At 38.3% G+C, this 16,486-nt stretch overlaps 2 protein-coding genes across 2 annotated transcripts; both read left to right on the top strand.

Moving 5' to 3' along the window:
- The first annotated feature begins 1,238 nt into the window (after positions 1-1,238).
- Positions 1,239-8,590, top strand: retsat.2 (retinol saturase, tandem duplicate 2). Its single transcript, XM_026164275.1, has 11 exons — positions 1,239-1,473; positions 2,312-2,494; positions 2,674-2,915; positions 3,905-4,106; positions 4,194-4,391; positions 4,476-4,595; positions 5,709-5,847; positions 6,145-6,254; positions 6,339-6,508; positions 7,747-7,906; positions 8,003-8,590. Exons 1-11 carry the CDS (start codon positions 1,254-1,256, stop codon positions 8,149-8,151), a joined length of 1,893 nt encoding a protein of 630 aa, XP_026020060.1. The 5' UTR covers positions 1,239-1,253; the 3' UTR covers positions 8,152-8,590.
- A 191-nt stretch (positions 8,591-8,781) lies between these two features.
- Positions 8,782-16,013, top strand: cdk21 (cyclin-dependent kinase 21). Its single transcript, XM_026164272.1, has 7 exons — positions 8,782-9,516; positions 12,282-12,414; positions 12,498-12,665; positions 12,853-12,962; positions 13,107-13,157; positions 13,926-14,058; positions 15,252-16,013. The coding sequence occupies exons 1-7, from the start codon at positions 9,287-9,289 to the stop codon at positions 15,327-15,329; spliced, it is 903 nt and encodes a 300-aa protein (XP_026020057.1). The 5' UTR covers positions 8,782-9,286; the 3' UTR covers positions 15,330-16,013.
- The last annotated feature ends 473 nt before the right edge of the window (positions 16,014-16,486 follow it).

Genomic DNA, 16,486 nt, shown 5'->3' with positions numbered 1-16,486 from the left:
CTGGTCATGATATCGGTTTGGATATCTGGTGAGAGGGAAACATGAAGATGAAACCAGGAGATGTCCTTACTGAATCATTAGAGCTGAAGAGCTGATGGAGAAACAAGTTTACCTTTAAGGTGACATGAATGAGTTGAAGGGTTGGGTTGAATATTAACAAACATGCCATATTGGCCCAGTTTATTTCTCTTATCATTGTTGTGAGGAGACCATAAATAGCGTTTGTATTTTCTGTTGTACAGTTCATTTGCTATTGTGGAGTTCTTGTTATGGATAAAAAGTGTCTTTTTTTTGTTTCAAAACAGCTGATAACTATTTGCTGATAGCTGCCAACATCTGCGAACAAATATTCTATAAAGTGGTTCTATATATTGTGTAACTGTTCATACAGAGCGTTATTAAATTTATTGCTAATGCAATCATATGGCACACTGACTTCTGAGGAAATTTTAAATGGCACTTGTCATCAGAAAGGTTGCCTACCCCTGGTGTAGAGCTTACTGTGAGGTTTTGGTAAAGTCTGATTAAATGGGTGTTAAATATAGCTGTACTTAAATAATTTCCTCCCCAAATACACAAATGAGGGTTTTAAGAAGCTTTGAAACATCACACAATGTTCCTCGGCAAATAAGTGTTTTTTAAACATTTAATAAAATGTCTAAGATAAGCCGGAGCGAGGAATTCTGTAACTGCAAAGGTGGAAGGTGTTTACCTTATAGGCAACTTTTTAAAACCTTATTACGCAGAGACAGCCCAATTGTAAGATAATTTATTAGCATTATTGTAAGGTCCTTACCTTACAATGTAAAGCGCCTTGAGAAAACGGTTTGTTTTTGTTTGTTTTTTTTGTTTTTTTTAATAGTTAATTTAATCAGTGGTTTAACAAAAGTAAAACACTGCAAAGAGATGTTGTGGATCATGTACACTACCCTGCTGAAAAGACAAATTTTATGCTTTGGCCATGGAACTTTTACAAATAAGATGAACACTGCTTTATGTGAATAAAGCAGCAGCAAAACACAAGGACGATAAAAGCAGCAGCAATAAAAACGTAATAAATTCATTAGGACACAGTAAATTTCAACTTAAAAACATAATAAACACCAAAGGAAGCTGTCACGTTGAACTTGACGGTAATTGGTCGAAATATAATAACGCGTCCCAAAAGGGAGCTTCTGATTGGGCAGTTTCGCCACCTGTCAGTTATGTGGGCGGTACTGATCCGAGCTGTTAAGTAAAGGCTCTGGTTTTTGATGGAACCCAATGAGGAAGTGAACGCCGTGACTGTGCCGAGTGGTTTGGGAAGGGGCGCAATAATGATCGCTGTGAGCATTATTTGTGCGGCGATTGTCATATTTTTATTACATTATGTCTTCGGCGGCCGCGGGCCTGATCCCTTTGAGAAGGACACTCGTGAACCGCTAAAGAAGAGAGTTTACGACAAGAAAGAGAAAAATAAAGTGCTGAAGCAAGGTGAGTGAAAGGTCCATTACACGCGGAGTTATGCAGGTCAAGTGTCAGCCTTTGCATTTGAACTATTCAAGTCAACTATTTGACTCATTCTTATTTATATTTGTTTGTGGATTTTTATAAGTCAGCAGACAGATGCTTAGCCAGAACTGAAACTAGAAGTTGTTGTAAATTGTGCTAATTTCATGCACTCCTCATATAAACATATATAAATAGATATAAGATGAGATCTGTGGGTTTGGAATGGACGTTGCAAAGTTTATAAAAGTGCAAGATTCCTTTGGTACTTTTGCCAAACCAAGACTGCAAAAAAAAGGGAGCAGCCTAAAAATCTCAGATAATCTCTGCACAAATAAAAAAAAGGAAGAAGGAAATCTGGACAAAAACTGGAGATCACAGTCTACAAATTTACAATAAACATGACTTGGATATTTTATGTTATTACATTGGGAAAAAATATGAGGAAAAAAAGTACTACAAAAATGTGTAAATGTCATACTATAAACTAATAAATAAGTCACAAAAAATAGTTTTTTACCCCTCAAAGTTAGAATCCTATAAATATACCCAGTCTGCTGATTTTTTTTTTTTTTTTTACCCCATTAAACTTCCCATTTTATTTGGTTTGAGAAATTGTAGTTATATAGTAAGTTGTAGTAATAGCCTGAATACACCATGGTATGAAAGTGAGCAAAACAGAATATCTGGAGTTTTTGTGAATCTGACACCAATTATGTTTTAAAATGATTCTTATTGGTAGTGCATGACTAGGATTCTCCAATTTATTACTGTTATGCTAAAACCATGCTGGTGATTGAATGGTTTGTTTCCACTTCTTTAGGTTTTGTGGCCAATAGAGTACCGGAGAACCTGGATGCCATCGTCATCGGCAGTGGGGTTGGTGGGCTCGGACTTGCCGTGCTGCTTGCAAAAGTTGGAAAAAGGGTTTTGGTTCTGGAGCAGCACAGCCGGGCCGGAGGATGCTGCCACACGTTCACTGAGAAGGGCTTTGAATTTGATGTTGGTGAGATCAGTGACTCGTGTTACCTTATTATTCCCTAAAATTAAAATATATGTATTTTTTAAAGAGGAGAGAAGATTTGACAGTTTTTGCAATGATGATCTTTGGTTTGGTGAATACTTTTCGATCTCGATTAAGGGCTCTGAAGTCTCCTCTCTGTGATCTACACAATCACCCCACAGGAATCCACTACATTGGCGAACTGTTGGACCACAAGCCGTTTCGATGCATGCTGGACCAGATGACCAATGGACAGCTGGAGTGGGAGCCCCTGGAGAACCCATTCGATCACGTTGTGCTGGGACCTCCAGAAAACCGCCGCCGGTACCCCATCTACAGTGGCAGGACTCGCTTCACAGATGAACTGAAGAAGTGTTTTCCAGGAGAGGAAAAGGCTATTGACGAGTTCATGAAGCTGGCCAAGGTAGAATCACAGTTTAGTTTGTGCCTCTGCAACTTAGTGACTTTTATTAGCATTGCAAACGTATTTTTTGAGTAATAAGTAGGCTCATATTTTATTGGGTGGACCTTTATTTGTTATTCCAGCATGTGAAGACCTTTCCTCCTGGGAACTGTGTGTTTATGCACTTTTATTAGCCAACATCTGTGGATGTTGCACAGATAATCAGCTGATAACTCAAAGGTCGGATTCATGAGGCAGCATCTTTTTTTTTTTTTTTAGCTGCAACATTACACAACTTCACTCAGACTGAGTTGCGCCAAAGTTTGCCCTTCGGCATGCAAATACAGGAGCAGTTTTTCCTTGGTGCTTTTGGAGGGCACACTTTTTAATTAACCTTCTTCTTCTCAATCGCTTTAAGTTATGCAAACAGTCTTTGTGTCTCTGGTTCAGATCTTTTGAAACGTATAATAATAGTTTCTCTCACAAGAGGATTTTTCTAAGAGACTCTTTATCTTTCTTGGAACCGTGTCAGTGTTAACTAACTTCTCCCAACAGATACAGCTCAATATTGTAAAACTGATCATTTTTGCAGTACTTTTGGTCTATTTTACTCCACAAAACAAAGTGATCCATTTTTGGGAAATTAGAGCATATCAAATATTGATAGCAATAACAATACATTATTAATTTATCATAACGTTTTATGGAGTAATAAGGAAAGGTGCACTTGGACTGGCCTCATGGCACCTTATGGCCAAGTTTTTATGGCCTTCTGGCACCACCCATCTGTTTCACAAACATACTTCTTACATTTGTCCATTCTCCTGTAGAAGTATAGCCAGGAATATATTTCCTTGCTGTTGCCACATGATATGTAATGAGTATGAATATTATGTAAATTTAGTGATAATTTAAAAATATTTAATTATCACTAAATGTATGTAATTTGTAATCACAGGAGACAAGACTACTTTGCTTACACTTTTTTCCACTGTGTGTTTCATGTTCAGAAAACTGGAAACGGAGTTTGGTTCCTCGCTCTTCTGAAGATTCTCCCTCTCCCGCTGGCTAAGTTCCTGGTTCATACCGGCCTACTCAGGCATCTGTCTTTCTTCTTCAAGATGGCTCCCCGCAGCCTTACAGATGTGGTCAACGAGCTGACAGAGAACAAGGACCTCAGGGCTGTCTTCAGCTACATCTTTGGCACCTATGGTGAGCCCAGCTATGGTTTTAGTGGTGTAATCAGATCAGTTCTTCGCTATGCTGTTCTCACTGTTGGTTTCCATCTCTGATCTGCAGGTAAAATTCCCAAAGAGGCCAGCTTTGCCATGCACAGTTTGCTAGTCACCCACTACCTGAATGGCGCCTGGTACCCTAAAGGCGGAGCTAGTGAGATCGCCTACCATATGATCCCCATCATTGAAAAGGCAGGGGGCGCTGTTCTGGTTCGAGCTCCAGTCAATCGCATCTTATTCAATGATGCCAAGGAAGCTTGTGGTGGGTCCTCAGTTTCTCTACACACAGTTAGCTCAACATCCCACAGAGGAGGTGATTCACTGTGTTTGTGTTTTATGGTTTCAGGTGTCAGCGTAATGAAAGGTCAGGAGGAAGTACACATCCATGCTCCTCTGATCATCTCTGATGCTGGCATTTTCAACACATACCAGAAGCTGATTCCCAAAGACCTCCAGACCATGCCAGGTAAGAAAGGACTTTATTTGAAGGAACATTGAAGATGTTTTTGACAGGAAAGTGGCAAGATAGTGGACACTGTCTTTGCTAAGCTTCAGGCTCACTCCTATAAACAGTCAGCTTGACTGGTCATATTATAATAAGCAGGTGTCAACTGAAAGACCTCTCCCAAACCACACATCATACTCACCACTGAACTGTTTGCTCTAGTTACAGTGTCACACTGTGTTTACCACAAACAAAGATAGATGCCCATGTGCAGTCCCCACTCTTTCTCAGCAGTCTACCTGCTTTTATACATATAACATTGGACAAGTTACCCAAGAGAGAGAGGGAGCTCAGTTTTAAGAGAAGCCATCTCAGATTTTTTGCAATTTAATTACCTTCCCTCTGAGCATAGTCGACAAATAGTGAGGTCTTACTATCACCCAGTACTGACAATAACTGTGATTTTTAAAAATATATATATAAATATCTTATTACAAATATAACTTAACTAACATAACTTTTGGCACAGCTTTCAAAACATAGACTTACAGCATGATAAAAGGTCATAGGGTTAGCAGACTGTGGACTTGTGTGAGCACAGTGGCCGGGGATGAGATCAAATTCCTGCCAGAGTTGGCTCAGTCTGCTCCTGGGTCCAGTTACAGTTGAGGAGGTAAAGTTGATCAGGGCTCCAACAGACTTGTAACTGTAACTAAGGATTTTCTTTATTCTGATCAATTAGAAAGCCCCAACATAGAAAAAACATCTTGCTAACAGTTCCTTTATTTGTATGATTTGCAGCCTAAACCCTGGATTTTCCTAACTAAAACACCAGCGTGTCATGATATAAAACGGAGAAAAGTACCCAGCCCTCACATTTGAGAGGATAAATTTGAGAGATAAGTAAATAACAAAGTTCCTTGTTCGCCCTTTGCTGATTGAGTCACTGAGTAATCATGTCAGCACTCAAAGACCTTAAAGAATAAGTACTGATGCTGATGCACAGTGCTACTTGTTGCAGTACTTGTTTTTCCCTCTAATCAGGGGAATGACTCATGCTTCTAACATCAGTTTTATATTGCTTTGATCTGTTTGTAAAGCTGTACTGTGTGCTGTGCCTCTGCTGCCTTCCAGCTATCCAGAAGCAGCTGAGTATGCTGAAGCATGGTGAAGGTGGTCTGAGCGTTTTCATGGGTCTGAATGGGACGAAGGAGGAGCTGGGCCTGAAAGCAGACAACTACTGGATCTTTGCTGAGAACAATTTCGATGAACTGTACGATGTCAAGCTTTTGTTTTCATTCCTTTTACAATTAGGACCAAATATAGACTTTGGTATTTATAGCCAAATCAGAATATTACAGCATAATAATGAGATACACAAGTATAAAATCTTACCTGTACATTTTTTTTTGCCACAGCAAGAAAGTATCAGAAATGTCTGATTTTTCATGGTGAATGATAGAGAGAAATGTTCAGAATGCAGATGTTGCAGATGCCTAAAGGTAGTTTTTGGTCCAGTCCTTAATGTCAGTATAAATTCAGAAGAGTCTCTTATTTGTATTTTTTTAAGGGTTATGAATTATATGAAGAAAGACAGAGAAGAGGCAGCAAAAAATGTACCTCTCCTCTTTGTCGCCTCTCCCTCAGCTAAAGATCCTACTTGGGAGGCGAGATCACCAGGTACAGAATCACAAAATCTCAACTCGATAGATTATTTTATTTTATTTTTTTCAAAAACAGTCTCATTTTTTTCCTTCACATTAGGGAAGTCTACTTTGAGTCTGGTCACTTTTGCCAAATATGAATGGTTTGAGGAGTGGAAGGATGGCAAGGTGACAAACAGAGGGCGCGACTACACGGAGCTGAAACAGGCATTCATTGACACCATTCTAGAAGTAGTAATGGATGTTTTCCCCAAGATCACCAGAGACAAGGTAAAAACTCTTCCCATGTAGCTTCTAGTAGATGGGCTTAATGATGGAATTTGGCACTTATGTACTATATAAAGCAAAACTTCGGTTACAACCACCTTATTTATATAACTTAATCAAGAATGCACTCAACAGCTATGGCCTTTGGCTCCTAAAAATAAGCTCTAGGAACAATCTGTCTTCCATTGCTTCAAACTCTCTCAGTCCTGCAGAACGTGCTTTCTTTTTATTGTGGCTGATCTCTCATGAATCGTGGTGGAGCAATTCTCCAAAGGGGAAGAATAGAAGTTTGTGTAAGAATTCTTTTATAATCTAAAATTCTCTGCTGCACAATTTGTTAATAATTGCTCATTTTGAACTGACCATCAAAGCAAAATCACCATTTTAAGACCACTTGTTGCTGAGTGTAGTTCACGAGTTTGATTATATCCCCACTTTATGTACACACCACCTGTTTATGGTGGGAAAGTTTCAAGGGTGGCTAAGAAGTCACATTGCAGAGCCGTATTAGTGAAGCCAAAAACAGATTGTTGTTGTTTTGTCAAAGAGTGACAGTGGTGTTGTATTGTGACAGATCTAAGGAGGGAATGGTTCAGGCTGCATAAAGTTGGAGGTTTGAAAAACAGCTAAAACATCTTTCTGAAGCCAAACAGTTCATGACTAATACAATTAGGACCTCTTTACACCACAACATCGGATTTGAATTCAAATAAACAATATGTTAAACAAGTGCAGACTTTCAGCTTTAGGCCAAAGGTTTTTGCACACGTTTTTGCATTAACTGTTTCAGAGGCTCAGACATAATTAGATAATTGCCTGACAAGCAGTTTAATAAGTGACTTCCGTATGGAACTGTATCACTACTTTTTATTAATAACGTGTCTGCTAATAATAACCCAAAGCATACTGCAAAAACAACCAAAGGGCTTCTCAAGGCAGAGAAATCAGACATTTTTCAAAAGCCAAATCAGTCACAACCCAACAGAGCATGATTTTTAGTAACTGAAGACATGCATTTTAGGTTAACTGGTGATCATCTATCTGTGTTAGCCCTGTAATAGATTAGTAACCTGTCCTAACCTGTAGTCCACCTCTTGGCCCATGACAGCTGGAAAATAGGCTCCAGCCGAGCTGTGACCCAGAATGGGACAAATGGAAGAAGACAGATGGATGGAAGCAGTCTTGAACTCCTAGTTAAATAGTTCTGTGCAGCCATATATTTGTTTTTTCTCCTTGTGCAGATTGAATACATTGATGCTGGTACTCCCATCACAAACACACACTACATCGGAGCCCCCAAAGGCGAGATCTATGGCGCAGATCACGGCATCAGCCGGTTCGACCCTGAGCTGAACATTACAGTGAGAGCTCAGACGCCACTGAAGAACCTCTATCTGACAGGTGTGTGTGAATCTGTGTGTTTAGAACATCCAAACATCCAGTCAGTGTGCTGTGATTTACTTTGCATGTATAACACTTGATGCCTTTGTTTCACAGGCCAGGATGTGTTTCTGTGCGGTTTCGCCGGTGCCCTCGCCGGAGCTCTCACTTGCGGCTCTGCCATTCTCAAGCGAAACCTCCATCTGGATACCATCGCCTTGGCAAAGAGGACAGCATTTATTAATACCAAGCTGAAAGGGGAGTAACTGCCTAACACCATTCAGCTGAGAGAGCGCTTCATGCAGCACTTAATCAGTGCTGTGACACTTTTGCTCATCAGTAACATTAAAATACTGGAAAGAGTTTAATCTTCCATAACACTTGGAGAACTCATATTAATTTACATTTCTCTTCTGCGGTTTGGTTAAGTTGTCTGTAATACCAGATTTAACATGTCTGAATAATGTGGTCCTTATAAAAGCCTACTTGTACTTACTCAGGCTTTAACACGACTCATGTAAATGCTTTGTGAGTCATTCACAGACAGAATTAATATCCACTGTGTTGTGTGGTATTTTATGCTAATTTTCTTTTGCACATAATGTGCCTAATTATGACATATGTTTGATTTACTTTTTTTTTTAAAACAGTTCTTTCATTAAACATTAAACAAGGGGTGCAAATAATAAAATGGTTACAACTGTATCTCTGGTGCACTGTGTGTTTTATGAGCAGGTCAGATTAATTTCTCATTGTACTGGGAATATTTCTATTCCCAGTACAATGGGAATTAGAAATAGTCCATGTAAAGCAGACCCACTTCAGTAGTAATTATTAGGATCTAACCCAGCTTTGAGTGAATGACTAAAAAATGGCCACTTGCCAAAAGCTCTTCTTTGTTTATTTGTTTTGTTAATGTCCAACACCTGAACGCAGCATGCTGTGTACAGTGACATTTGACAGCAGCGTGGACACGTGTACCAGGAGTGGGCTTAGCTAAACGCAAGTTTTGTGCTTTCTGATTAGTTGGCGATTAAAAGGGGTGTGATTTTTCTCATAATTTCTGTCATGCTGGTGACAGTCACGCAAAGACATTTTCACGTCGTCGCCGGGTGGTGGCGAAAAGGGCGCTGAACACTCTCAGGTAAAATTAAAAAACGACAGTAGCTATTTTAATCATAATTCAGAGTTTATTAATACATAAAAACAACGGTGTTACAGGTGGTTTGAAGCGGTGCTGTGACAGCTGGTTATTACCGTTTGCAAACCCTCAGTTTACTCGCAGAGCCTCATTAGCTAGCTTACTGTGACTGCAGCTAGAAGGGCGTGTGAGCCGTTGTCACCCTAAAAGTGTGTCTTTCGAGCAAAGTTCAGGTTAATTTACCCTGAATTTCAAGAACAATGAGCATTGGCACTCAACCTTTGTGCTATGAGCTCTTGGCAGAAGTAGGACAAGGCTACTATGGTAAAGTGTACAAAGCCAGAGAGGTGGGAGAGAAACAGCGCCTCCTCGCGGTTAAGAAGTTCACCATCCACGGAGACACGTCGGAATCCGGAATCCCTGCCTTCATGATCCGAGAGGTGGCGCTGCTGCGCAAGATGCAGCACTTTAACCATCCCAACATAGTCAAGTAGGTTTATATGTCATTTACAGTCCTAATACAACACAGTGTGACATAATCTATCTTTAACATGAAACATGAGTTCAAAGAAAGGCCTGTTTTTTTTAAAAAAAATCTATTTATAAAAAGAAAAAAAAAGGTATTTAGTGCTTCAAAATGTTTTAATGTTAAGCACTATCACTCAATGTATAGTTTTTTAAATTAACAAGACTGGTAATTACCAAAATCGATTTGATGTTTCTGCAGTGCTTAATTCACCATTATGCATGAGCTCTTTAATCCAAATGCTATTTTTTTAATGCTAAAATATAATTATTGTTTTTAGCTAATGCGTTTTCATATTCAGTTCAGTTCATTTTATTTCAAACATTTCAAACATATGCTTTCACAATCATTACAAAATATCCTTCCATTATTTGTTTGAAAAGGAGTAGGCAGAAGTATTTACTTATTTGTCCCTGCCCCCTCAAGTTTTACCTCTCATTCATTTAATTTTCTTTTAGTCTTAAATTAAACAAACAACATAAGAAACAAAATAAAACAAAACAAACATACATAAATCAAAAACAAGAAATAAGCAAGCCCCACCACGGTATAGTTTCTTTCATATGAAAAATACAGAATGTGTAAATTTGCAGATTCACAAGTTATGGAAAAACAAACAAACAAAAAAACCAACCCAAAAAATAACTAAAACACCATTTCCAGCAACATTACCGTCCTGGGTTAACCCTGTTTTCTTCATTCTTATACTTATTTAAAATGAGGTTTTTATAGTTTAATTTTTTACTTTCTTTTATTTACAGAAACAATTTTACAATTTACAGATTTCTTTTGGAAGCAATTTATTTCTTACTTTATACATTATTTGCACTGTTTTAAGCTTCACCAAGTCTTGGAATTTAATAGCTTGCATTTTGACAAAGAGTGCATTTGTATGGTCCCTGTTCCCCACATTATTTATTAATCTAATGGCCCTTTTCTGTATTATAGTTATTGTTTGTGTGTTACTTTTGTATGTGTTTCCCCAGACCTCTACACAGTAGCTCATACATGGCAGTAGTAAAGCACAGTATAAAATGTGCATTGCTTTCTGATCCAACATATGCTTTGCTTTCCCCAGGACGGAAATGCATTGTCAACACATATTTCTACTTTGATGTTTCTCTTTTGTTTTCCAAATAACATAAATCTGGTTTTATCTAGATTCAATTATAATTTATTTATATCAAACCACTTCTTTAATATCGTTATTGCCTGTGTGACCATCTCCAAAACCTGTGGCAATTCCACACCTGAACACAGTATATTTGTGTCATCTGCAAATATTACAAACTTTAAAATCTGCAATACTATGCAGATATCATTTATGTACATAATAAACATTTTTGGACCCAGTACTGAACCTTGAGGTACTCCACAAGCTATATCCATCAAATTAGATTTATATTCATTTATTTGTACATATTGTTGCCTATTCCCTACATAGCTTTTTAACCAGTCCAAAACCACTCCCCTAAACCCGTACCTTTCCATTTTTTTTATTAGAATTTCATGATTAACAGTATCAAACGCCTTCTTTAGATCTAAGAAAACTCCGAGCACATACCCCTTATTATCCATACATTCCGTTATCTTTTCCATTAAATCTATTAGTGCCAAAGCTGTTGATCTGTTGCTTCTGAACCCATACTGACTATCTGTCAGTAATTCATATTTTTCCACAAAACTGTCAAATCTTTTTATGAAAAGTTTTTTCAGTATCTTAGAGAACTGGGGGAGTATTGACACTGGTCTATAGTTTATAAAATGATGCCTTTCACCGGTTTTGTAAATGGGAATAAATTTAGCAACTTTCATTTTTTGTGGAAAAACCCCTTTTTGAAACGACAAGTTGAATATATATTTTAATGGTTTTACAATACCATCAATAACTGTCTTTACTGTTACCATATCACTATCATTCCAATGTGTACTGGTTTTGTTCTTAAGTCCTCTAACTATGTCATGAATCTCTTTCTCATTCTTAATGAAAAAATATTTACATGTAAATATTTTTTCATTAAGAATGTGTTTTCTTGCTTTTTTAAAAGATGTTCTTATTAGATGTGCATTGTAATAAAAGCATTGTAATATAGAACTTACCTTACGTTTGACATTAAACTGGATTTGCAACTAATTGGTCACTTAGAAATTACAGCAATAAAAAAATGGCTACACCCTAATCTGTACTGACATAGGGAGAGAGGCACCTGAACAGGTAACCAGGTGTGACACAAAGAAGCAAACCACACTGATGTCTTCCAGATGCTCTAATGATGATCTTGAGTTGCTACATTTGAATTTTTTAGATTAAACACACTGATGATACACTTTTACATGTAAAATCTAAGTATGAGATGCTATTTTTCCAGTTTGTTAGACCTGATGTTATTTACTCTGTAGCTTCATTCTGTAGCCTCTGAAAGCTCTTCGTGTTACATGCACTATGCTTGATTTGTTCCTTTTAATTTTATGGGAACGCTTACAGGGTAGCATTGGAAAATCATTTCATGGGTATCTGTGTACAGTCTTTCAATCCTCTATTATTGTTAACATCCTGCCACAACTCCTGTCTAGCCTCACTTTAAACATCCCTTTGTCCTGTTAATTTCAAGCTTTCCACAATTCTAAATTGATTTTTGGACATTTATCCTAATTTGGTTTCATTTTACTTGTGCACTAATTGTGTGCATTGACTTGTTTCAACTCTACCGCTGTATACTACTCTGCAGGCTGTTGGATGCATCTGCTGTACCAGTGGGCGTGAGCCTGGACCTCACACTGGTCCTTGAATACATTGACCAGGACCTGTCCACCTACCTCTCAAAAGCTCCTGCTTCTGGACTGAGCCGTGACTGCATAAAGGTGTGAGTCACGATCTGATATTGCTTTGCAGTCAAAGCTCACAGCTTGAGATAGAATCGTAATTACTGCCATGCTGCTCCCAGGATGTGATGCAGCAGTTGCTGCAGGGCCTGGACTTCCTACACATGAACATGGTGCTGCACCGAGACCTAAAACCAGAAAACATCCTCATCAGCAGCCGTGGAGAAGTCAAGATTGCAGACTTTGGACTGGCACGGATCCTCACCTTTAATATTGCTCTTACCCCAGGTGTAAGTGAGACAACAGAAATTTGATGTTAAGCATTACGTTTCACTACAATAATCCTATCTTCACACAGTTTTCTTACACTCGGCACTGTTCTTGGGCCTGAGGTGAAAAAAAACGTATTCCTTTTCTTTGCTTCTTCCACCCCCGCCTGTAACTTTATGTCTTATATTCTCTCCCGTTTCTGCTCAGGTGGTGACACTCTGGTATCGAGCTCCTGAGGTGCTGTTGAACTCTGTTTACATGTCCTCGGTGGACGTGTGGAGTGCTGGATGCATCTTTGCTGAGCTCTTCCTCTTGAGGTAAGAGCTGCTCAGACTTTGTATCGCTGGAAGACATATTTGACGCTGGAATGTTATTCTAAATTTGGAGATAAAACCTTCTGTACAGTTGTGAAAATAGAGATGAAGTTGGCGTGTGATTTGAGCTGAGCTTTGTTCCCACAGGCCGCTGTTTCGGGGATACACAGAGGTGCAGCAGCTGCAAAAAATCTTCCAGTGAGTGTTTTTGTTTTTTGTGTATATCTTTAAAAAAAACGGGGGGAGAGCTTCTTTGCTCTGCACTGCCTCTCTGCTGTCATGCAGGGTTGTTTGTAACAATAATACTGAAAATGCACCAAGAAACACAGGAAGCGGTCAAGCATTTGAATTTTCATCCCTGTGGTGCATGTCATCGTTGGTCCAAACCCAAACCAATCGGGATAAAGCCAACCCAGAACCAAAGTAGGCCTTTCTATTGAGGGACTGGGGGCTGCTGGAGGTTAACTTTCTCATTTCTTAGTTTGCTTAATCCTTTATTGCTCTTCTTGGGTCTTAGTCTCCCCACAGAGATGGAAGCAGAGGAGACAAAGAAGAGACAAGGTGAAATTAGAAAAGTCTATAGTCAAAGATGCGGTCAATGCCAATTTTACCAGTTTTACAGCTGACTGCAAGAATACGCAAGAAAATTTGTCAAAACATTAGTAACCCCCTCCTCTAATCCACGCAAGCCATCCTCCTCACCAAAAAGTTTGTAAACATATCCAAGTTTGTTTACCTTTGTTGTATCAAGGACAATGAAGAGAACTGTTAACCCTGTTGATTTATAACATAGTCACATGGGCTGTATGCAGTCTTGCTTTTGTCCAGATGCAACTTTGCAAACTTTAGCCGTGGCCTTTAGAAAGAAGAGGGAGAACCCTTCCATACAAATCATACCTTTTCTGATTGTACCATACTCTGTGTTTTGTGCTGCTGCACAGTTGTTCCTTGCTTTATGTTTTTCAGGGTGATTGGTTTGCCTGGTGAGGAGGACTGGCCCACAGACAGCCCGATCTCATATTCAGTCAACTGGGGACCTCAAGGCTCTCTGACCAAGCTGCTGCCCAACCTGGGCCCAGATGAGAATGACCTCTTGTCTGTGAGCAGATCTGTGTTTGTGTGTTCACGTTGCACTTATGACAGCTGTGTCCACATCCCCTCCGTAATCACTCGTTCAACACAGTAGAAAAAATAGAATAGTTGAATTTGTGAAAAAAAGGGCATGAGATGTACACAGCCCTGCTGTCAGCGCTATGAGGCTGTTTTTAGTCAGAGCGGTGCATATTTAGCTTATGTTGCCATGGCAAACATGTTTGCCACATAATGTTTACCTTGTTTATCATCTTAGTTTAGACCGTTTATATTTGCAGAGCATTAAAAAACAGCGGAGTTTAAAAAAAAGTTATTTTTTCAGGACACATTGATGCCACTGCATTTAAACTCAGGACTGAAAAAAAATGTGCATCATTCTGATGGAAACGTTACATTTTAAACCTAATGTCATAGCAGTTCTGTTTCTGTTACACAGCTTGCAGCCAGTGTTCCCATATCCACGCCTCTACGGAGTACCCAAACTGCCCAAAATAAAAAAGGAAATTAATTAATTAAAAAAAACCTTGTCATTAATTATTATGCCATTTATTAAATTAATATTAAAACTCATGATAATTTTTTTCTAAAATTTCTACTTTTATATTTATTCCCTTTCTTTCCATTTTATTTTGTTGAATTTTTTTAAATTCAAATATATTTGCATTATTCCGCCTAATTAAACAAGGCTGTTTCATCTCCTGAAATTATTTAAAGAATAGCCCAAAAGTTAACCTACTGATAAACTTTGAATGATGGCCCCTTATTTGCATAAAGAAACAGAAGTGCATTAAAAATTATACAATTTAAAAACATTTGAAAAAAAGTACAAAAAGGAAAAAAAAATACATAAATAAAATAAATATATAAAAATAAATAAACTATTTAATAGAAATATTAATTATACAAATTAATAGTAAACTGTATTGTAATTACACTCAGTAAAGTATTGTAATGACTAATTACATTTTTTAAATATTTATTTATTTGGCATTTTTGGTCCTCCATAATGTGCAGTGCTTGCTTGCTTTTGTGTCTTAATATAAGTAATATTTTGTTCTTTGGGTTGCTGATTTGAATAAGTGATAATTCAAAAATCTGAGATTAATCAAAGGCAAACAACTTTGAGAATGTGGTTTCACAAAGTAGGGATAGTAATTGTCTGTAAACCGTTAGTAAGGTGTAACATCTCCTCACCTGCAGCAATGTTTGGTATTCACACCGAGTCGCCGCATCTCAGCCGCCAAAGCCCTGGCTCATCCTTTCTTCATGAAGCCCTGAAGATCTCGGTCGAATGAGGAGAGGAAGAAAGAGCAATTCAGCTGCTGCTCTGAGCTTCTCCCACCTACATAATAGTTTTGTGCCATAAAATCCACCGTCAACTTTGTTTAGAGCGCAGTTTGATTATTGCCTTTGAGAGGTTTTAAACTGCAGTCACACCATCATGAGAGACTGTGGTCAGGTCTGAGGTTTCCACCTTTTTATACATCAGTCAATTAGGATGCCTGACTCGCCGAATATGGATGTTATGGCACACAACCTTGAAGACAGTGGGTCGTATTTCGATAAATTCGATAAATTTCAAAACATGAAGCGGTTTTATTTTACACTGTTATAATTTCTTATTTCAACTTCATGTGTTTTGTGTGTGTTCTTTGATTTACAGAGTGTGCTTGTTTTTTGTTGTTTGGTTTTACTGTTTCGTTACATGCTTCAAAAACCTATTATGAGCACCTTTAAGTTTGTTGCTGTTTCTTTAACACAAAAAATCGTTCTAGAGTTGATTGAATCGGAGGAAATTTCACACTTATTTTTGATATTGTTGTAAAAATATTTACTGATAACTGATGGTGTAATCAGTATAGAGCACACTGGTATTTGTGTGTGTATTAACAGATTGTTTTATTTTTCTACACAAGTTGCACTGTTCATTTCAAAAGCATTCCTATAAATAACTGTCTCTTACATTGGGCTGAGTTTGAATTTTGTTCCTTGCTGTGTGTTCCACTTGCACTTTCAAAGTGCGAAGACAAGGGGGCGCTGTTATAACACTTTTTTCCAACAGGAAGGGAGCCGTTACAGTGGAGCCTGCCTTCACATTTACAGGTTTCACAGTAGGGACAGGTTAAAGGAAAGCCCTGAACTTTTGACCCCTTCCTTGCTCTGGTATATTCTGAGGAAACACTTGTACCCTTTAAGGGAAGAATCACTGCAAACTAATATTATCCTGAATGATCACACTTATCCTTTGGAACATTTACATCATGATGGGAAAATTCCTTCCAAGAGGGCAATGTCCTCCAGGGAGCCAGTGCTGGCTCAGAACCTTATTAAAACCCTTGATGTTGTTTTATCTGCTTAGTCACCTGTGTGCCGGTCGGTGAGATCTAAATCAGCCTCTCGCCTCTCTTGGATGATCTTTTTAGGTGTAGGTGGTG

This window comes from Astatotilapia calliptera, chromosome 4, assembly GCF_900246225.1.
Source record: "Astatotilapia calliptera chromosome 4, fAstCal1.2, whole genome shotgun sequence".
NCBI lineage: Eukaryota > Metazoa > Chordata > Actinopteri > Cichliformes > Cichlidae > Astatotilapia > Astatotilapia calliptera.
The sequence above is the reverse complement of the archived record's forward strand: the minus strand, read 5'-3'. Positions and strand labels throughout refer to the sequence as shown.